The sequence below is a fragment of the Triturus cristatus genome, chromosome 2_2 (genome assembly GCF_964204655.1).
Source record: "Triturus cristatus chromosome 2_2, aTriCri1.1, whole genome shotgun sequence".
NCBI classification, from domain to species: domain Eukaryota; kingdom Metazoa; phylum Chordata; class Amphibia; order Caudata; family Salamandridae; genus Triturus; species Triturus cristatus.
In genome coordinates this window covers 817,515,788-817,538,755 of record NC_140582.1, presented here as the reverse complement: position 1 = coordinate 817,538,755, position 22,968 = coordinate 817,515,788, and the positions used below count along the sequence as shown (strand labels likewise).

Sequence of the window (22,968 nt, the reverse complement as noted above, 5' to 3'; positions counted from 1 at the left end):
CTTCAAGTGGCTCCCCACCGAAACAAGAAGGACGGTCACCCACGCCCTCGTCAGCAGTAGACTGGACTATGGAAACGCACTCTATGCAGGAGCCCCGGCCAAACTCCTGAATTAGCTTCAACACATCCAGAACGCCTCCGCATGCCTGATTCTCGACATCCCTCACCGCAGCCACATCACACCCCACCTGAGAGACCTACACTGGCTCCCTGTCAACAAGAGGATAACCTTCAAACTTCTCACCCACGCACACAAGGCACTCCACAACACCGGACCAACGTACCTCAACAGCCGACTCAGCCTCTACACCCCCACCCACCAGCTCTGCTCCGCAGACTGCGCCCTTGCCACCGTCTCCCACATCTGAAGAGTGACCACCAGCAGCAGATCATTCTCCCACCTCGCCGCCAAGACATGGAACACCCTCCCCATCCGCCTGCGGCAGACCGAAGGCCTTCTGACCTTCAGAAGACTTCTCAAGACCTGGCTCTTCGAACAGTAGCAGCTTCACCCCTCCCCCCCCCCCCCCCAGCACCTTGAGACCCTCACAGGTATGTAGCGCGCTTTACAAATGCCATGATTGATTGATTGATTGATTGATTGATTGATTGAATGATTGGGTATAAAAACTCTATTCTCGGTAGGTACTAAAGGTATGCTGCCACCAGAGGGGGAGATCTCTAAACTCTAAGCCTTGATCTCCAGCTCCCTCAATACTCTCTCATGCTCCAGTTTCATTTTCTCAAGTTCAAATGCCAACCTGTTATTCTCAATATCCAACTTTTTATTCTCAAGGTCCTTCTGACCTTCTAATTTGCCCATCTCCAAACTATGCCTCCTATCTCTCTCCCTGTCCTCCATCTCTTCTAGAGACAGGCCCTTTGAGGACACACTAGTACCTGGACTGGAAAGTGATTTACCTCCCACTAAATCCACTTCGTCATCCTGCTGCCCTCCAGCATTCTCGCCCCCGTCCACAGGCGCTCCCCCATTCCAAGGGGACTCCCTCTCCTCTAACCAGGCCTTTAGCGCCTTCTGATACTCCTCCTTCCTAGAGAGACCTGCAATAGGGACGGTGAATTGCTTGCAAAAAGACTTTAGCTGTTTGGCAGTGTAGGTTTCTAACCTCTCTTCCTCAAAGATGAGATCCTCTGAAGCATTGGATGTTGGCTTACCCATTGTAGACATAATTGGCAATTACGATAAAAAAAAGCACAAAATCAAGAACATATGTGGTTGTGTTTTAAGTCTGCACTCACTAGTAGTGTACACCAGTTATTGTATGTGGACCACAAATGCAAGTCCTGATCCTCACCGCTGACCACCAATGTTAGAAATAGGGATCTGTAGTTGACAGTGGCTGGCGCCAATGTCCAAATAGGGACCCTTCTTCCTAAGTCAGAGTAAGGGGGCTTCCCAACCCTGTGGTAACGTAGCACGAGCAGATAGGCCTATCTCAGAGGCAGTGTGTGAAGCATTTATGACCATATACATTAACGTAGTGAAGACACTACAAAGGGACACCACACCAGTAGTTATAGAAAAATGAGTATCTTTATATAGGCTTAACACAAGGCTCAAAAGTGATCAAGAATCCACAATGCTCGTAAATATAGATTCACTTGAAAAGCAATAAAAGCAATCAAAAGCGTGTAAAACGAACTTAGTTCGAGGCCGGGGTCTACGCGACCCAGTGATGCACAATGTACCTGAAGTTTAAAGGGGCACGTCACGCAGCTTCGTAAGGAAGCCGTGATGTTGACAGGCGAACTCGCAGCAGCCATCCTGATCCTGAGACGGTCATTAAAGGCGGGCACTCAGCGGCACAGCTCCTCAGCTGCAGCGGCCCACCGTAGCGATAGCAATGATTCTCGCAGCACAGACAGATGCGGGCTTTCAGCGGCAACAGCGCCTCAGCTGCAGTGGCCCACAATAGCGATAGCGATGATTCTCGTAGCGCAGGCAAATGCGGGCTCTCAGCGGCAACAGCTCCTCAGCTGCGGTGGCCCACAATAGCGATAGGGATGATTCTCGTAGCACAGACAAATGCGGGCTCTCAGCGGCAACAGCTCCTCAGCTGCGGTGGCCCACAATAGCGATAGTGATGATTCTCGTAGAGCAGGCACATGCGGGCTCTCAGCGGCAACAGCTCCTCAGCTGCGGCGGCCCACAATAGTGATAGCGAAGATTCTCGTAGCGCAGGCAAATGCGGGCTCTCAGCGGCAACAGCTCCTCAGCTGCGGCGGCCCACGATAGCGATGATTCTCGTAGCACAGGCAAATGCGGGCTCTCAGCGGCAACAGCTCCTCAGCTGCGGCGGCCCACAATAGCGATAGCGATGATTCTCATAGTACAGGCAAATGCGGGCTCTCAGCGGCGACAGCTCGTCAGCTGCAGCGGCCCACACTAGCGATAGCGCTGATTCTCGTAGCACAGTCAGATGCGGGCTCTCAGCGGCAACAGCTCCTCCACTGCAGCGACACACTATAGCGATAGCGATGATTCTCGTAGCACGGACAAATGCGTGCTCTAAGCGGCAACAGCTCCTCAGCTGCGGCAGCCCACAATAGCGATAGCGATGATTCTCATAGCACAGGCAAATGCGGGCTCTCAGCGGCGACAGCTCCTCTGCTGCAGCGGCCCACACTAGCGATAGCGCTGATTCTCGTAGCACAGTCAGATGTGGGATCTCAGCGGCAACAGCTACTCCACTGCAGCGACACACAGTAGCGATAGCGATGGTTCTCGTAGCACGGACAAATGCGGGCTCTAAGTGGCAACATCTCCTCAGCTGCAGCGGCCCACAATAGCGATAGCAATGATACTCAAAAAAAGCACAAAATCAAGAACATATGTGGTTGTGTTTTAAGTCTGCACTCACTAGTAGTGTACACCAGTTATTGTATGTGGACCACAAATGCAAGTCCTGATCCTCACCGCTGACCACCAATGTTAGAAATAGGGATCTGTAGTTGACAGTGGCTGGCGCCAATGTCCAAATAGGGACCCTTCTTCCTAAGTCAGAGTAAGGGGGCTTCCCAACCCTGTGGTAACGTAGCACGAGCAGATAGGCCTATCTCAGAGGCAGTGTGTGAAGCATTTATGACCATATACATTAACGTAGTGAAGACACTACAAAGGGACACCACACCAGTAGTTATAGAAAAATGAGTATCTTTATATAGGCTTAACACAAGGCTCAAAAGTGATCAAGAATCCACAATGCTCGTAAATATAGATTCACTTGAAAAGCAATAAAAGCAATCAAAAGCGTGTAAAACGAACTTAGTTCGAGGCCGGGGTCTACGCGACCCAGTGATGCACAATGTACCTGAAGTTTAAAGGGGCACGTCACGCAGCTTCGTAAGGAAGCCGTGATGTTGACAGGCGAACTCGCAGCAGCCATCCTGATCCTGAGACGGTCATTAAAGGCGGGCACTCAGCGGCACAGCTCCTCAGCTGCAGCGGCCCACCGTAGCGATAGCAATGATTCTCGCAGCACAGACAGATGCGGGCTTTCAGCGGCAACAGCGCCTCAGCTGCAGTGGCCCACAATAGCGATAGCGATGATTCTCGTAGCGCAGGCAAATGCGGGCTCTCAGCGGCAACAGCTCCTCAGCTGCGGTGGCCCACAATAGCGATAGGGATGATTCTCGTAGCACAGACAAATGCGGGCTCTCAGCGGCAACAGCTCCTCAGCTGCGGTGGCCCACAATAGCGATAGTGATGATTCTCGTAGAGCAGGCACATGCGGGCTCTCAGCGGCAACAGCTCCTCAGCTGCGGCGGCCCACAATAGTGATAGCGAAGATTCTCGTAGCGCAGGCAAATGCGGGCTCTCAGCGGCAACAGCTCCTCAGCTGCGGCGGCCCACGATAGCGATGATTCTCGTAGCACAGGCAAATGCGGGCTCTCAGCGGCAACAGCTCCTCAGCTGCGGCGGCCCACAATAGCGATAGCGATGATTCTCATAGTACAGGCAAATGCGGGCTCTCAGCGGCGACAGCTCGTCAGCTGCAGCGGCCCACACTAGCGATAGCGCTGATTCTCGTAGCACAGTCAGATGCGGGCTCTCAGCGGCAACAGCTCCTCCACTGCAGCGACACACTATAGCGATAGCGATGATTCTCGTAGCACGGACAAATGCGTGCTCTAAGCGGCAACAGCTCCTCAGCTGCGGCAGCCCACAATAGCGATAGCGATGATTCTCATAGCACAGGCAAATGCGGGCTCTCAGCGGCGACAGCTCCTCTGCTGCAGCGGCCCACACTAGCGATAGCGCTGATTCTCGTAGCACAGTCAGATGTGGGATCTCAGCGGCAACAGCTACTCCACTGCAGCGACACACAGTAGCGATAGCGATGGTTCTCGTAGCACGGACAAATGCGGGCTCTAAGTGGCAACATCTCCTCAGCTGCAGCGGCCCACAATAGCGATAGCAATGATACTCAGCCTGCGTTCCCCGCAGTAGACCCAGAGGCTCTGGAATTCTCGACAGAAGCCTCACCTGCGAGTAGAATCCCCCTCAATAAGAATTCAGAAGGCTGATGGGTGAAGTCTAATGTCCCTGAGACTTCAGCAGGAGGTAAGCTCAAATCAGGCCCTTGGGTAGTTGCTTCAGCGAGATGGATAGAAGTTTCAAAGTCCTTTCCCTCTAGTTACACGGACAGAGGTTTGTCTTGACATCCAGAAGTAACACACCCTGTAGGGGTTTTAGCACAAATATTTATACCCCAAAAGTCTTTGTTCTCAAAAGTCACAAGTCACTGACCCCGGCCAGAACCAGTTCGGTGTGGTCCTGGAGCACTTTGTTTACAAGGCGGCATGCGGCCTTTCAGGAAGAGGGGATCTGCCATCAGACGCACAGTGGGAGGTGGAACCATCGTTCACCTTGCCAGGCACAGCCCTGCTCAGGTCAAAGGGTCACCCCTCCCCATACTCCAACTGCAGATCTCTCTGTTCCATCCAGGTCGGGCTCAGCCTGCCCTGTCCCTCCAAAACCAGACAGCCAATACACATAACAGAGCACACTGGAAGACTCAGGCAAGGAAATACCCACTTTCCAAAAGTGGTATTCTCAATCACAGAATATAAAAATAATCCTCCCCAACAGATGCACTCTAATATTCTGAGCTCAGGCGTACTAAATTCGACTTTCCAAACATGTTACTTGGGTCAGCTAGGATTATAGGGAATACCAATTCATACATTGATTTTACAGTATGGAGCATTCGCGCTGTGGCACTGAATGGCAGTGGCACAGCGCCCAGAGCATCTAACACCAGCAAACACAGAGGAGACAAAAGCGAAAGGTGGAAGGGAGACCCATGCCAATGGTGCCAGGTCTAACACATACCTACCATATATCTTTAATTTTGATATCTCTCACTTTCATACCTTTTGCTGTATGTATGTACTCATCTCTGTGCTGCTCTCACTTATACTCGGAAACAGAACGATGTGCACAGCCCGTCTTTTTCCTTGCTCTCTCGGTCAGTGTTCCAATCCTCGGAACCCTGCCATTAGCTGGTGGGTGGTCATTACTTCTCTGAACACCTGCCTTAATTTGAGGTTAATTAGGTTTCTTTGGGGAGAGCAACCATTCCCTTTCTCTCTCTCACCCCTCTCTCTCGTTTTCCCCCACTCTTCCCTCCTCTCTCATGTGGTTGACTTCAGGTCTTCGAGTAATTTCTTTCCCGTGCCTTTTCAAGGTTTCTTTCTCTCAATACAATGCTCTCCTTCTCTTCTTGGGGTGTCTTCTGTGTACACAGGCGCACCCACTTATGCGTCTGTTGCCGGCTCTCCCGTTCTTTCTCTCTTTCTCACACACTCTTTCTTCTCCTCTGTCTGGAGTTCATTCACCACTTCGCGCACAAACTACCTTTCCCTCTCTGTCTTCCTGTCTATCTATTCTGTGCAGCTCTCACCACTATCTTTCCACCAAGTCACATATTTCTACTACACAATTCCACACCACACCACACAATTCTACAACTAACAATTCCAATCAACCCACATAATTCCACTCCTAAACCACATACATACACTTTACTCCAAACCAAAACACATGGGTAAAAGACATTCAGCCTCATGCATCAAGCCAAAATCCAGTCGGTAAAATACCGATTCTTTATTAGCTCCCGGTAGCGAGTCCCAAATACCCAATCCCAATGCATCAACCCAAAACGTGAGCAAATAACGAATCGCTAAATAAATATCCGCTAACATACCAGATCGCTAATACCCAAAATGCTAAGTTACCGAATCGCTAAATACCGAATTAGCAGTTACCGAAATCACTATTAGCTCCCGGAAAGTGCCAATAGCAAATAACGAATCGCACCCCAATGCAACAAAACTCGCTAATAACGAAAATCCCAAAAATCGCTATTTTGCAAGAGCTAAATAAGGGGAATCAAAACCTGGAGGTAAAGTTACAAAAAAAAAAAAAGATAATGCAAAAAAAATTTCTACATGTGCAAATGATTGAGGCAATCACTAAACCCTTAAATGTGGCCAAGGAGACCCTGTTGGCTCCCACAAAATGGCTGCCCTCTACGTGCTTGCAAGGAGGATGCGGATCAATGCAGCAGGACAGCGCAGGAGAAGGGTCCAGGAGCGAGTTTTCAGACTGCGCATAACCTTGCTCGGGCAGAATGAGGACGAGGTGTACCAGAAGTATCGCCTCAATCGCGCTATGATCATGTGCCTGATTGCAGACCTGGAACCATTACTGCAGCACCAGACACACCGGACAAACGCAATCCCTGCGCACGTTCAGGTCCTATGCAGCCTGCACCTACTGGCCTCAGGGAGTTTCCAGGGGGTAATTGCCGTGGCCGGAGGTGTTTCGCAAAGCGCACTGTCACGCTTCTTCAAGAAATTCCTAGATGCCATGCTGACAATGCTCCACACACACATCAGCTTCCCCACAACCCCACAGCAGTTGGACCGCATCAAACAGGCTTTCTACCAGGTGGCACAATTCCCACATGTGATTGGATGCATTGACTGCACGCATATCCCCATATGTCCTCCCGCAGCAAATGAGTACATATTCCGGAACCGCAAGTCATACCACTCGATCAACGTGCAGGTTGTGTGCGATGCCAATAACATCATAACGGACCTAGTGGCACAATTCCCAGGGAGCACACACGACTCATACATCTTCCGCAACAGTGGAATGCACAGGCGACTAATCAACGGAGAATTTGGAGAGGGACTCCTGATAGGATCGTAGAAATACGCTTCCCCACACCAACACCACACATGTATGTACATCACCAATGCTAAGTCTATGCTTCTATCTTCTAGGTGACAGTGCCTACGCCCTGCGTGAATACATACTCACCCCGTACTTAAATCCAGCAACCCCGCAGGAACATCGCTACAACGCTGCACACATCAGCACGAAGAATGTGATAGAGAGGACTTTTGGGATTCTCAAGAGCCGCTTCCGAATCCTCCACAAGACTGGCGGCGCCATGCTATACCAAACTGAAACATGCTGTCGGATAATTGCTGTATGTGCAATGCTGCACAACATTGCCACCAGAAGGGGGATACCCATAGAGGTGGACAGGGATGACGACCACCGGGCTGACCAACCACCCGCCCAACAACGACAGGCACACATCCCAAACACAGCAGAGGGCCATAGGAGGCGGACATACATAATGCAAAATCATTTTTGAAACATGGGAAAATGAGACATTACAAGTTAGTTTGGGGTGCAACTGTTTAATGCACAGTAGCACTGAGGATTGTGCAACAAAACTAGCATTGTAAATCATGCTCCAATTGCATTATTGTAAATAAAAGGTGCCTTAAAGTCACGCCTGTGCATACACAGTGATTGGATGGCCATGGTTGCCCCACCATGGTCCTGCATGCATGTCCAACTGTCTAGTGGCGCTTCCCACGTACCCCAAGCCTCCGCTCAGGTGTATCCAATGCCTCACCACGGCCTGGCCCCGCGGAGGCACGCGAACTGCGGCGCCTGGTGCTGGCCTCTGCCAGTGACACGCTGCTGACACTGGAGGCAGCCTCACTTGTGTCATCCCCTCCCAATGCAGCAGCACTGTGCTGCTCTGAAGGTGTTTCACAGCAGTGGTGATGTGTCCTAGTGACTTTGCGACATCCCCGCAGAAGTGCCCAAGGTCCACCTGCAGGGCGACTGAGCGGCGTGCCAACACTGCGGTGCTGTTGCTGTGCCGTGTGATGGCCTTGGTAGCGGCGGCTGAACGCAACATTTGCTGCCGGTGACTCCTCTTATGGCACTCATGGCCCTCCCTCGTGGCACGGGTGAGCTCATGTACCTCCTCCCTGAGCTGAGCATTGCCCTCTGCAACCGCAGTGGTCATGTCTCTGACCGCCTTGCTCATGTCCGTGACTGCTGCAGTCATGGCGCGCATCTCCCTAGCAAGGCGCACGATATTGCAGCTAATGTTAGCCACATGTCGCCCCTGCATGCGCTGTGTACGCAGCATCCTCTCCTCGATTGCAGAGGTTGTTGGGACATCCTGTTCGGCTGAGGAGACGGAACTGCGACGAGCCCTGTGCCGCCGTGCGCGTCTTGCACCTCCAGGTGGTGCATCAGGTGGTGTGTATGTGCGCTGCCTGGGTGCCAATTGCGAGGTGGGTGTTTCCATCTCCTGCAAGGGCGCAACTTGGGACCTACGCCTCTGCGCTATTGTGGCTGTAGTAGCTGCAGCATGTTTGGCTGGTGCCGTTGCTTGTGGCGCTGGTGCTGGTGCCGTAGCTTGTGGCGCTGGTGGAGGTGCCGTAGCTTGTGGCGCTGGTGGAGGTGCCGTAGCTTGTGGCGCTGGTGGAGGTGGTGCTGTTGGGGTGGCAGGTGTTGGCGATGCATGCGCGTCCTGCGCTGTCTCCTGGTCTGACTCGACGGGTGTTTCCGAGATGATCAGCTGGCTGCTGTCGTCCGAATCCCCAGGTGATGCATCTGTGTGTGAAACAGTGCATGGTTAGTGGGATAATTACAACTACATAGTGTTGTACACATGAATGTCCCTCTGTGGTCCACTAAATGAACAGTCTCCATCCATGTTCAACTGATGTGGTGTATGGTCATTGGATTTACGCCTGTACATGCACACTGGGCTGACTAGACTACAACTCCCAAGATGCACTGGTGTCATGTGTAAAGCTGTCTGTGCCAGAGCTGCAGACACACTGAGATCGGGCTGGGGCATGGAAATGGATTTACGCTATGCTGGGTGTGGGCACAGGCATGCATCTTACCTTGGGCACTTGTGGCTGCGCCGGACGTGTCCATCTGGGTCACCCCCACGACGGCTTCCCGCTCTATCGTCCCTTCCACAAGGTCCTCCAGGGCTGTGTTGGCTGGTGCTGGGGATGGTCCGCCTCCAGTCCTGCTCGCCTCCCGGAGCCTCTCCGCAATCCTCTCTTTGGCACGCTTCCGCAGGTCGTACCACCTTTTTTTGAGGTCGTCGATGCTGCGGGTCGTGACGCCAACTGCATTCACCCTCTCACGGATGCGCAGCCATATGCGCCGCTTCTCCTGCTCAGGCACCTTGAGGGACAGCTTGCCAAAGAGGCGGTCGTGTTTGCTGGAGACTCCCTCGATAAGGTACTCGAGCTCCCTGTCAGAAAATTTCCGCTTTCGCTTGCGTGCTGACTCTGCGCTGGATGGCACTTCCTGCGCCATGATGTGTGTGTCTTTGGATTTGCAGAGTCGGTGTGGCCTCACTCTGCACAGGCAGTCTTCCTTCCCAGCTCCTGTCTGCTCCTCTGTCGAGCCTATGTGGGTGGGGCTGCAGTATTTCCTGGTTGGTGATGTCATCTGCACGTTCCCGGAGCGACGCGGCAAATTGCGATTTCGCTATTACCGATTTGGTAATAGCTAACTCGGTATTACCGAACTCGCTATTAGCTAATTCGGTATTACCGAACTCGCTATTTGCTAATGGGAGTTTGCATGCCCCGCTATAGAGAAATCGGTGAATTTAGCGATTTTTAAGGAATCGCTAAATTTTACCGAATCTGTTGATGCATGCCATATACCGATTCCTTAATGACGATTCCTTATTTTTCGCTATTAAGGAATCGGTATTCGTTTGGTTGATGCATATGCCCAATTGTCATTTACAATGTCAATAGCTCTAACTCTCGCAAATGCAAAAACTATTGGCATTGCCAAAGCTTATTTTTAAAAGGTTTCAACAATTTTTTAATTTTTGCTTACAATTCACAGTTTACCAATTTAGGGTTTTCAGGGTGGAGGTTGCTTGTGGTTAACGTATGACCCATAGATCACCGTGGAGGAGGATTTCTGAGAGGCAACCTAAAATATATGTGTTTTGGTCATTTGGGAAACTTAACGCCCACTTTCAATCTGGCTGGCTTTCTTTAAACCATAGCCAAGAAGGAGGAGTGAGATCAAGTATTGTGGTTAAAGATGGTCACCAAAAGAAAATGTTGGGTTAATACTTGACATGCCCCCATATTAGTTTTAATGTGAGAAAGAGAGTAAGTAAGTAAGGTCAAAGTGAAACCAAAATGATGTAAAACAAAGTGAGAAGCCTTTTACATGCTTTAAGGTGAGCAGGGGTCATGCATCAGAAACACTGTTGCAAAATGCCATAGTGCACTTGTAAAAACTGGTGTTGAGTTATACTAGAATGTTTTTCTATTTTTGGTGGTAACAACTAACCTACGTCTAGCAATGATATTCACAGTGCTAGTACCCTAGTTTTTGCAAAAATAAGTCGTATTATAATTTTATAGTTGTACTTGCTGAGTTCTTTAAACTAAATATTTCACTTATGTTCCAGCCAAGCTAAGCTGCTCATTACGATTTATCGAGTGGTCCAGTTTTTAACAGATGTAGTATTATGACATCATTTTGAGTTCAGCACCTCGGAAGGGTAAATTACTCCCCAGTTCTGAGGCTTATCAATGATTAATTGCAGTTTTTTGCCCAAAAGAATTTCATATGAGTTTACCTCGTGAAAAACATGCAGGGAGAAAATCATTGGTGCTAAAATTATCCTGCAGGACTCAGATTGAGCCCCTAAATATAATCTTGACAGTTTCGAACAAAGTGCAAATACTTTTCTACTCGCTCCTGTGGGGAATGGCTTAGAGTTGAGTGGCATAGAGTGGAGAAAAGTGGAGTAGAGTAGAGCAGAATGTCAGAGAGCATAATATAATGTAGTAGTGTGGAGTGGTGTAAAGTGGACTAGAGTGAAGTGATGTAGAGTGAAGTGGCGTATAGTGGATTGTCACAGAGCAGAGTGTCACAGAGCAGAGTGTCACGAAGTGGAGTGGCATACAGTGGAGTAGCATACAATGGAGTCAGCAAAAGACACACAGATGATGGATGGGATGCAGAGCAAATGAAACATTCATCCCCAGTCAAGAGATCTGGGTTAAAACCATTGTTCTTTTGCTCACCATGCCACCCCAGTTTAGACCCAGTCATATGCAAATAAGTCTTGACCCTGTTCCTCATGGCAACAGTCTAGCCCGAACTGCCAAGCCAGATCCTCCCTGGACAGGAAACAAACATCCTGGGTCAGGTTTCAGGGCATCACCCCTCATCAGCTAGGCTAGTTTGAATCCAGTGACCCAGTGAGCCCGGGACCCACGTCTGGGCATACCAGGCGCACGTAGGGCGAGAAAGCAAAAGACACACAGATGATGGACAGAATGCAGAGCAAATCAAACATTCACTCCCAGTCAAGAGATCTGAGTTAAATTCATTGTTCTTTTGCTCACTATGCCACCCCACTTTAGACCCAGCCATAGGCAATTCAGTCTTGACACTGTTCCTCATGCGAACAGTCCAGCCCAAACTGTCAAGCCAGGTCCTCACTGTACTGGAAACAAGCATCCTGGGGCCTGGTTTCGGGGCATCACCCCTCATCAGCCAGGCTAGCTTGACTCCAGCGCCATGGAGAGCACGGGACCCACATCTGCATACTCGTTCCATTCGGGGTGACAACTGCAAACTGACATTGTGCAGCATTCTGTCCATCAATTGTTCTAAAATTCAACCCAGTACAGAGATCTGGGTCTAAATCCATCGTTTTTTTACTCCCCATGCCATTCCAATTGAGACCCAGCCATATGCAAATCAGTCTTGGCCCTGTTCCCCACGGGAGCAGTCCAGCCCGAACTGCCAGGCCATGTCCTTCGTAGACTGGAAACAAGAATCCTGGTACTGGTTTCGGGGCATCAGCCAGGATAGCTTGACTTCAGTGGCTTGGAGAGTATAGGACCCACGTCTGGGAATACCCGTCCCACTCGGGGTGACAAATGCAAAAAGAACAATGTACGGACAGAATGCTGCACAATGCCAAACATTCACCCCAGTACAGAGATCTGGGCCTAAATCCATAATGTATTTGCTCCCCAAGCCATTCCAGTTTAGACTCCGCAATATGCAAATCAGTCTTGATCCTGTTCCCCATGGGAACATTCCAGCCAGAACTGCCAGGCCAGGTCCTCCCTACACTGGAAACAAGAATCACCCCAGTACAGAGCTATACACGACCAAGGACCAGAATTTCTCAAAAATAGTTTTTGCTGGTATGTCCCAGATAGGACACTATGGTCCATGACGGCTGAAATGCGGTAGTGCCCAGGTTTAAAATATCTTCCTGGGGTTTAAGAAGTTTCAGAATTGGAGCTGCAATGGCTTGGGACTCTCTCCCCCTGCAAATTAGAGCCGTGCCCAATCGACTAATGTTCAGGAAGGCTTTGAAAAATTAGTTGTTTAATGCAGATTGAGCCATAGTCTTCTATTTATTACTGAGTACTTTTGATAGCAGCAAATCTAGCGCCAAGATGCCTATGGGCACTCGAGCTCTCTGTAAAGTAGAGTAAATAGAAGTGGAGTGAATAGAGTAGAGTGGAGTGTCATTAAGTGGAATGTCAGCGAGTGGATTAGTGTTGTAGAGTGGAGTAGTGTCAGCGTGGAGTGGCACAATATGGAGGGGTGTAAAGTGAAGTGGCATAGAGTGGTTTAGAGTGGAGGGCATAGATTGGCATGAAGTAATGTGTTAGAGTGGAGTGGTGTGGCATAAATTGGTATGGGTTGGACTGGAGTAGAGTAGTGTTGTGGAGTGGTGCATAGTGGAGTAGATGGTAATAGATTGGAGTTGCATAGAATGGAGTAGACTGTCTTAGAGTTAAGTGGTGTAGAGTGGAGTAGAGTGTCAGACTAGAGTGTTAAGGAGTGAAGTGACATGGAGTAGAGTATATTACAGTTGAGTGGTGTACAGTGAAGTTGAGGGTCTTAGAGTGAAGAGGTATAAAGTGGAGTAGAGAGTCGTGGAGTGATGTAGAGTGGCAGAGTGAAGTGGTGTAGAGTGAAGTCATAGAGTGAAGTGGTGTAGAGTGTCATAGAGTGGAGGGGTCTAGAGTGGCATAGAGTGGTGTAGAGTGAAGTTGCGGTGAGTGTCATAGAGTGGAACAAAGTGGGGATGCATAGAGTGGAGTAGAGCGGAGTGGCGTAGAGTGAAGTATGGATGGTGTGGTAGCACACTGCCATTACAGCGAACACAATTTCAATTGAAATGACCATTCCATTTGCACAAAGAGTTTTACTGATTAAATGACATAGTGTACAAACGATAATATGTAGAAATTGGCATCACCTAGTGTATTGATTTCTTTTGATAATATCAACATATTTGCTTCCACCACACTTCAGAATTACAAAGGAAATGTGCTTTATTTGTGCTTTCCTAATTCTGATATATTGTGAAATATGTGTACAGTTCATATACAGGCATTTACATTTTGTTGTGCGCTCAAAACAAATAACATACCACAGTCTTTTCTTTCAACCTCCCAGTAACCAGCAAGATTGTCATAGAAATCCTCTCACTTTGCAGTCAAAGAAAGAAAAGTAAACATCAACGTTCTTGGAAGACAGAGCCTTAAATTTGACCTCCGTCTTTGAATGCACAGTAAATGTGACAAGAAAAAAGCAAAATTTAAAGGCCTACTTATTGCTTATTCACTTCCGAACCCCAGCATAGTTATTTTGGAGATGTTTCAACAACATCTTGTGATTCTAGGCAAATCACTTACTCTCCCCATGCCTACAACAAAAACATTATTGTGCCCTTGTGTAGTTTAACTGGTACTCATGTAACTCATGTAAAGCGCTCCAATACCTTCAGGTTGAGATTACCCAATATTAAAAAAAATGTAAAAAGAAAAATCGTGGTGTTCCAGCGGTCTCTCTCCTGGGATCTTCAGGTTGCAGTGGACACTTTATGACTTCTTGGTGAAATAGTTTGAGCATACTCTTGTCATCAATGTGGTGCGGAGGAACTATTTTTGTATGACTACTTAGTTGTAAATACTTTAATATATAACTTGTTAAGGATTTCCAAAAATTACATAACTCCTCCCCACTCAGCTATGATCAATCAGTATACTATTAGAGACTCTAAACTAATGTTGTGCTCCTGGGACTACTGAATGCTATCTGAAAGCTCACATTTTAGAACAAGATTTTAAGTTCTGGTCTTATATATGAAAGTCTTTGGCAAGCCTATAATTGATAAAAATGAAGTTCTTATCACAGATTATGCACATGTTGTCAGATTGCACAATTCGTTTGCAGAATTTGAAATATTGACCTGATCAAAATGAAGTGGTATAAATAATAAAACGTTCCCTTACTCTTGTATCTACTGTTTAGTTTCAACAATGTTCACATAATTGTTCTTTGAATCTAAGGGGATGCAGGAGTCAGGCATGCATAACATAGAGGATTCACTCACCAACAAATGTGAGCAGGATCACCAGCAGGAGAATGAGGGCGCATATACATGGAATCAGCACTAGCAACAAAAGGCGGAGATATTTGGCAGAGGCCAGTTTCTTGGAACAACCATCCCCCATGTTATCTTCATCTGTTCCCAAGACCTACAATGCAAAGGAGTAAGTGAAGACATTAATATTCATCCATCTCATCATTTCGCAGCCTGCTGACAGTCTGATGAATGAGTTCACACTGTAATACAGAGACAGGAACCTCACACATCATATATGGTGCCCTGCTAGCCAAAGATTAAGATGATCCCTGCCTGCTTATATTGCTGGACCTCTCAGACACCACTTACATTGTCAACCATCATCCATACTGGGAAGTCTTGAATGAGATTAATTAGTAACATCCTTCACTGGTCTCCACCAGCCAATCCAAATGACACGAGTTGTTCACACGGGCACCTTCAGGTGGCAGACGATCCCTTTCACCTGTGAAATACCCCAAGGTTCCATCTTGTTCCCCTCCATATTCAAACTTTACATGGATGCCCTTGTAGCTCTACTCACTCACAGCAACATTAAAATTCACCAATATGCCAATGATTTACAACACTACTTGAAATTCTCCACTGCTCTAGACACCCAAGATCTCAAATACTGTCTGTACCTCATCCAGACAAGTACCTACATGAAGCTCGACCATACCAAAATGGAATTACTGTTATATGCGAAGAGCAAGTGAGAACTTGTCTATATGAGTCTCAATGACATTGAAACTTGATGGCTTTGAGCCTAAACTTTCACCCAATGCCAAGTCCCTTGGATTCAACCTGGGCCCAAACATCACCTTCAAGGAGCACAGTGCCAAGACAACAAAGATTGCCTTATACCGACTTTTTCACCTAAAGTGACTTTGGAGCTGCTCTTCAAGGGGAAACAACCTTTACAACGCGGTCATTACACCGCGTTACCTTTACAACGCGGTTGTTACAACGACCGCGTTGTTAGTACGCGATGCATTTACATTGCAAGTCTTTACAACAAATTCCACTAGGGGGAGCTGAGATATTGGAAATTAATTCCAACACCTTCCCTACTGTTGAGCAAACTGGAGTAGGAATAGTAAACAATACTATTCCTAAGTCTAGAGCACCCCCTAGTGGAAGTCGTTGTAAAGACTTGCGATGTAATCGCGTACTTACAACATGGTCATTGTAACGACCGTGTTGTAATAGCGTGCGATATAATGCATCACTTAGTAAAGTGCTATATTCCTCTTCAAGCCCTCATACTCATGCATAAGGATTACAGAAGCAACCTTCTTCATGCATCCCAGAGTCCACACTTTCCCCATTAAGAGCATTCTATATGCTTCAGAATGCCTTGTCCAAGGCCTGACCATACCTCCCCCATCCTGATGGAACTCTACTTGGTCCCTTTGCTAACCTGCACCATCTTCAACATCAGCTGCATTATTTACAAAAATTTTGTGATGTAACTCAACTGGCTCCCTTTGTCAACTAACATCATTTTCACAACTGTCTATCTGACAAGCTCATCCCCTCAGGTGGCTCTCATTACATCCACAGCCAGGACACCATCAATCTGAAGGCAAAGTAGTGTAAAAAAGAAAAGAGAAGGAAACAAGCTTTCTCCAAAGAAGTGTAAAAAATAAAACAGAATAAAACAAGCTTTCTCCATCTTGGTACCCATGACCTGAAGTAAGATCCTTGTATTCATCAGGGTGGACCCAACACTTCTTCAATCCATGAAAGAGCTGAAGATGCACCTCTTTAAAGAATACTACATCACAGTGCAGCAACAGCCCACTCCCACTCACAGAAAGCAGCTACCTCTTCAAATATTTGTTGACTCTATTTTTGCCTTTGACCCTATTCTGCTGTCAGCTGCTTGTTGGCTCGGTTCTCACCACGCAGATACCAAATATATACTTAAATACATTGGTGACCAAATAATTGAATAAAGATGTGCAAGAAGTTACTGAGGACAGCAGAAAATGAATGCAGATTTGTATATATGGCTTATGGTTCATGTTTTTCTTATATCAAAAGCAATAGGGGGAGAGTAGAGGTAGGCTAGAGTAGGGGCCTGTCCTACAACAGTACAATGTAAATAATCAAAAGAGGCACCCTCTAAAGGGAAGAGAGAAATTAAGTTCTTCACAATACCTTGCAGGAAATATATAAAGAGAAGAGAAAGATTTTTCTTTTTATAAAACCCTCTCACACCCCGGTTGCCCCTTGGCGTGCCTCTTCATACTCACCGTTGGACTCATGGGGCCCAGTGATGGTCAAATTATAAGTCTTTTTTATATTTAACACACAGATTTGGTATTTTTAACCCTTTTATTCCATCTTTGCAAAAAAAAAGCACTCCCTTTGTATTCTATCATATTTGGTTAGGTGTATAGGGACCCCCCTACATTTGACAACTTAGTGTTTCTGCGTATTCGCTGGTAGCAGCACACCCCTAGAGGACAGGGATAGACCCTATGATGAAGCATGCCACCAAAGGGCAACCCGGGTGGGTGAGGGTTTTTTAAAAAGAAAAATCTTTCTCTTCTCTTTGTATATTTCTTGCAAGGTATTGTGAATAACTTTTTGTCTCTCTTCCCTTTAGAAGGTGCCTCTTTTCATGTTTCTCTTAGCCATAGCATGCATTGTAACACAATACGGAGGGCATTATTTTCAATAAATACTAATAACGGGGTATAGAACCAAAAAATATCAGAGCCCATAGAACTTTTTCCAACCAAAAATCGACACCAATCCTGGTCAGTTTTTTTCATGACAAGTCTACCAATTGGTACACCAGCAACACAAAAGCAACAACATTCAGTGGAGAGACTGGGAATAAGATCACTTGACCTCCCGACATCCCTCGATACCACAGCTGACATGCCGAAGCTGGTTCATCCTCCTGGTAATAACACCCCCTTAAAAAAAAAACCTTATTAAAACAGGTCACTATGCACCAAACCAATCACGCAGCAGAATAATTATGAAGGAGGGGAGCCAGATCACGAGATCTGCCCCTAGCCCTCAATGCCACTTCACAACGCCCTCTGGTAATCTCCGAATCCTAAGACAACAGAACTACCAAGGCCATGCATACATTCGCCATCATTAGTCTCAGCCTCCTCGTGCCAGCCTCGTATGCAGCAAAGGGCAGATAAAGACAAGGACATCTATAGTTTGGAACTTCTAGGACTTAGTGTCAGAATAACAACCCCTCCATTGTTCATCTCATACAATATAGATCAACATCACTCCTTCATATACATCCACCACACACCACATTGTCACAACCCTAAACATTTTGCATATATGCAAACTCAACCCATGTGCTAGTACGCCACCTGCCAGCAACCCGAACAATTTCACCAACATCCCACTGAAAACATCCACTGATTACTGTTCATCAAAGCACACAAACCACAACATCATAGTAGGTGACTTTATCTTCACAACTACAATTGATCGAGACCAACAAAAGGTAATGTTAACAATTAGCAGATTGTTGAGGAATATCAAGAATCATCCATAAGAACCACTGAACTTTGGCATTCATACCTAACGCAAACACTGATGTTGAGGCCTTCCTACACAATCTCAATGGCATCCTCCAGAAAACAACAGGCACCCAAGCCCTGATTAAGCTTCACTCTATAAAAGCCACACCATCCTCTCAACTGTAAAGCTATATACTCATCAACATTAAATATCTGTTCAGACACCATGAAAAAAAATGAAGATGCACACAGCTGCTATCCAACCTCGCCTCCATCAAAGAACTATGCTACTCACATGTGGCTTATAAAAGAAGCGAAGAGTTTGACTTTAAACACTTTCTTAAAACTATCTTAAAAAGGATTTATCCTTAATGTTGGAAGAATGGAAATCCAGATTTTTGCTATATTGCCTTAGAAGGCCTTTTTCAGGGTTTGTGTTTGTTTCGAGAGATTGTTTGCCACGCGAGGAGAAACAGAGCTTTGGTGTGATCTGGAAACTATAGATTGTTCATGTAAACAAATAAATAATTTTCCAAATTAAATCTGCTGCTTCCATCATGCTGTTAAGGCTCGCTTGGATTGTTTTTTATTTTTATTTGCCTTTAAGACCCTTCTTAGAGCAGTACTGTCTAAACAAATGGTCAGTCGAACTCTCTAGTTCAAGTTTGGAGTCTTTCTGTCTAGGGATACCATCTAATATCCAAGGTCCTAGTTGCCCGAGGAGTCTTCAAATAAAAAAGTCCGAAGGATAGTACTGCATTGAAGGGGTAGTCTAGTAGAATATCCACACCACCTATTTTACTGTATTACCAGAATTTATCTGTAGCTGATAGTAGCTCAGGCATCAGGATGGGAGCAAGCACTGCCCTTGATGATGAAAAGCCTTACTCAGATGAGTCAGCAGAACTTAATAGGAATTCATCTACTAGTAAAACGGCTGGTACACAACCTCAATGACCGTGTCATCGCCTACCTCCCAGTTAATGACTCCAAAAGTCACCTACAAGCCCTCCTCAGTGGTCCTAGTATACATCAGATAGGAGTTTGTAACTACCAACATGGCAGATCACACATAAGTGTGATTTGAAGAGATAGAAAGAAGAAAAAGTGGTTAACTGGGAAGAGCCCATGATAAGGTTTCTAGGAACCTACTGGATGAGGATCTCCCCAGTTTATGGGAGTTGTTTATGATTGATGTTCCCAAATTATTTCTTTTTTTATCCAGTGTGGCTATCATCTCTGGGGGAAAGAGTCCCAGGTGATGGATACTGGTAGGCAGCGTACTCTTGGTGGTTTTATTTCTATACAAACAAGAGGCATATCACTGCAATGTTACTGTAAGCTGATAAATATATGTTCTTTAGCAGTAATGAAACTAATAAAATGATTACAGTGTAGTTCCATGAACTGGAACTTCTTATGGTGTTTCCTGAAATGGATGTGTGGAGGGTTGAAAGATTAGATGAATGTTTAGTTCAGGGTCAGGTCATTTGCTTTGATGTTAATCAACATACAGATGGAGTAGGTAATTGAAAAGCTAGTTTTTATCTTAAGGAACACCTATGTACTGTCTGCATAGGTGTGAAATTGTGACCCTTGATTTAGCAGAGGTTATATAAATGTTGCACATGTGCATCGAGCAACTAAAAATACAAGCATGTTCCATGCTGTACACCGCACATAACTTGGCACCATTCTGATGTATATTTAGGCAAGTTGGCACTACTATGCCCTGTAGTCCCGAGTAACTCAACCATAATTTGACCCACACTTAGACCTTGTCCTTTTGTCCAATCTGCCCTCCTCAGTTTCCGAATCATCCAGCAAGAACATACTGTTGAGGGTGTTATGAGCATAGAGGCTGCTCTCGCTGAATTTTCATGCGGTAGGTGATGCTCCAAATTATGCAATAACTTGAATAAAAATGCTAAATTTAAATTGGATATCTTCATGAGTGGAGCACAACATGCTTTTCCAGAGATTCTGTAAACAATCCTGGCTTACTGGGACGAACTGGCGTATAGGGCAATAAGGCAGTGCCAGACGAGCTGGTCTGATAGGTCAGTGTGTGAGTCGTTTCTGTGGCTGTTTGTGGTCCTGTTTTATGATCTGCTGGGCTGTTTTTTTGTTGATTTTCCTGATACTAAACAAGCCTCCATTCTCAGCCCTACACTCTTTAATATTTATCTTTCTCCCTTGTCCTCCTTGGTTGAGGAAGCGGGCGCTAAGATTATATCTTACGCTGACGACACTCAGCTTATTTTCTCATGTGACAGAGGCTCTGATTTTGACAGGGTAAAGATCAACTCCTGTCCCGTGAAGGTTTTCAATCAACTTAAGTGTAATCCAGAAAAAACGGAAGTGGTTTTCTGCGGGAATCTAGAAACATCTGATTGGAGGGCCTGGTGGCCAAAGTATCTGCCGCCCCCGCCCGCTGATAAAGAGAAAGTAAAAAATCTGGGAATAATTATAGACAAAACATTGTCGATGAGCTCTCAGATCCAACATCTTTCCGGCGCATGCTTTGGCATACTTCGTATGCTAATAAGATTTTTACCGCTCCTGCCGCTGGAGAGCAGAAGGACTGTCATGCAGGCTCTTGTGACATCTAAACTCGACTATGTCAACTGCCTGTAACTTGGTCTTTCTAAATCCTTGACCCAGCGCCTACAAGTGGTTCAAAATGCGGCAGCCAGAGCCATTGTGAGATCGAAACCTAGAGCTAGGATGACCCTGATTCTGATATCCCTTCACTGGCTTCGTATTAAAGAGCGAATCGACTTTAAAGCCATGACCATCTTCTTTAAAGCCTTTCACAGGGTAGGAGCTGGGTACTTTAACAAATGAGTAAACCACTACCTTACATCTCGACCTTTGCGTTCCTCTAACTCTAATCTGGCAATTGTGCCCAAAACTCACCTTGTTCGCACTGGCGGTAAACCCTTCGGCTTTTTGGGTACCGAACTTTGGAACAGCATGCCAGAGTTCCTGAGGCTTAACACAAATCTACTTTTAGAAAGAATCTAAAAACATGGCTTTTTAACCAATAATTGGCATTTTCTATTCCTTTTCTCTCCGCTGTCTATGCGCCAGGGCACCCTAGCTTGAGTAGCTGCGCGCTGCTTTATTAAATACTTCATTTCATTTCCATACCTTGCAAAACACTTATACAGCTTCTCTTTAGTTACAAAATGCCCCAGTTTGCAAAAATTGGCCACTTTTTAGGTCGAGCCTGAGCCAGCGAGCAAGTGCTGCTTTGGCGATCTGCTGTAGTCGAGTATGGAAGAGAAGCCCCGCCCACTCCCCCACCCATATTTTTCATTGGCTTGTGTGTTTGTCCTTCGTAAATGCTGGCTTCTGATTCTGTAATTGGCTTTTTAGTCCATCCTTAGTATAGTCTTCATTTGTAACAGCCCATGGCTACTGGCCCATTTACTTGGTTGTTACACGGTACATGTACTATTTTCTTTATCGAGTTTCTCCTACATTAGGCAAGACGACGTGCTTTGCTTACATTTAGGGGGCCATGCCGGCTTTCACTTTCAAAACAGTGGTCTCACATTTGTTTCAGGCACCGTGATAACATGGCTAAGCCAAAACCACAAAGTTTTTGCCACATTTGTTTTGGCAGAAATGGCAGATGCAACCCAGGGAAGGAATCCCTTCCTCAGAAGCTCTTACAGACAAGAGCCGGCGGGACCCCCACTGGGGGATGCAGGGAAAGCAGCATTCTGACGCAGGTTCGCGGAAGGCAGAGGTGCAGGTCAGTCAGTTGGAGGAGTGGAAGGGAGTGGCTGGATTCTGTAGAGGAGGTGGGTACAGCATAGAAGGGCAGTCTCCTGTTGTGGGCAGTCCCGGGCTCTTGGGGAGGCGCATGCAGTAAAGTCCGGCCCGGACTCCTCCTCCTAGCTCCTCCTGGGGCTAGCTGGGCTGGGTGCAGTGGGAAACTCCAGCCTCAGAAAAGAGGAGGTGTCTGTGCCCCAGGAGGTGACAACGTGCTCGCTACAAACTCACTGGACGGGAAATGCGCTGGACGAGGAAGTGCTGGCAGAGTGCTCGTACAGCATTTGCGAGCAGACCCAGCAACCAGGTAAGCAGAACAATGTTATTCATTCTGGCATGGTTTTCTAAATGGCTCAACCACCTGTGTTTGGAATTGGTCTTGACATGTGACTGCACATGGGAACTCCTAGGGGGGAATTATATCAGAAGAGGAACTGCATTAGCATTTTGAAGAATACCAGAACAGTGTCTCTTAGGTATGTCAAATATGGCCAGCCTATTTTGTTTTGAATTGTGTATCAGCAAACACCTAAAGTATAAACACATTATTTTGGTGTTGATGTGTCTGTTTTTTTTGCTAGGCGGTTAGTGGAAGTTTTGCTTTACAGTCATCCAACTTACTGTGCCAGTTCAGACGAAATTTTTACCATCATGTGATAGTGGCGTTCAATCTCCAATATTTCACCATGCGTATGTAACCTGCCCGTGGACGTGTGACATCCTAAGTCTTTCTTAGGGAGAGGGACATTTGCATGTCCCTGTGGAAAAAGGTCATCCTGTGTCACAATTTGGGCAGCTACCAACCATTGCCTTTATTAGAGTGACAGCTCATATCTGTGGGAGAGGAGTGTCCACGTCTTCCTGAGGAAGGCGGGGGTGGTG

At 46.7% G+C, this 22,968-nt stretch overlaps 1 protein-coding gene across 1 annotated transcript in view; it reads right to left on the bottom strand.

Moving 5' to 3' along the window:
* Positions 1 to 22,968, bottom strand: part of CORIN (corin, serine peptidase) — a 1,570,916-nt gene that overhangs the window by 1,419,962 nt on the left and 127,986 nt on the right. The window contains exon 2 of the mRNA XM_085642146.1: positions 14,783 to 14,927. Within this exon, the coding sequence (XP_085498272.1) occupies positions 14,783 to 14,927 (145 nt within the window). The remainder of the gene's footprint in view (positions 1 to 14,782; positions 14,928 to 22,968) is intronic.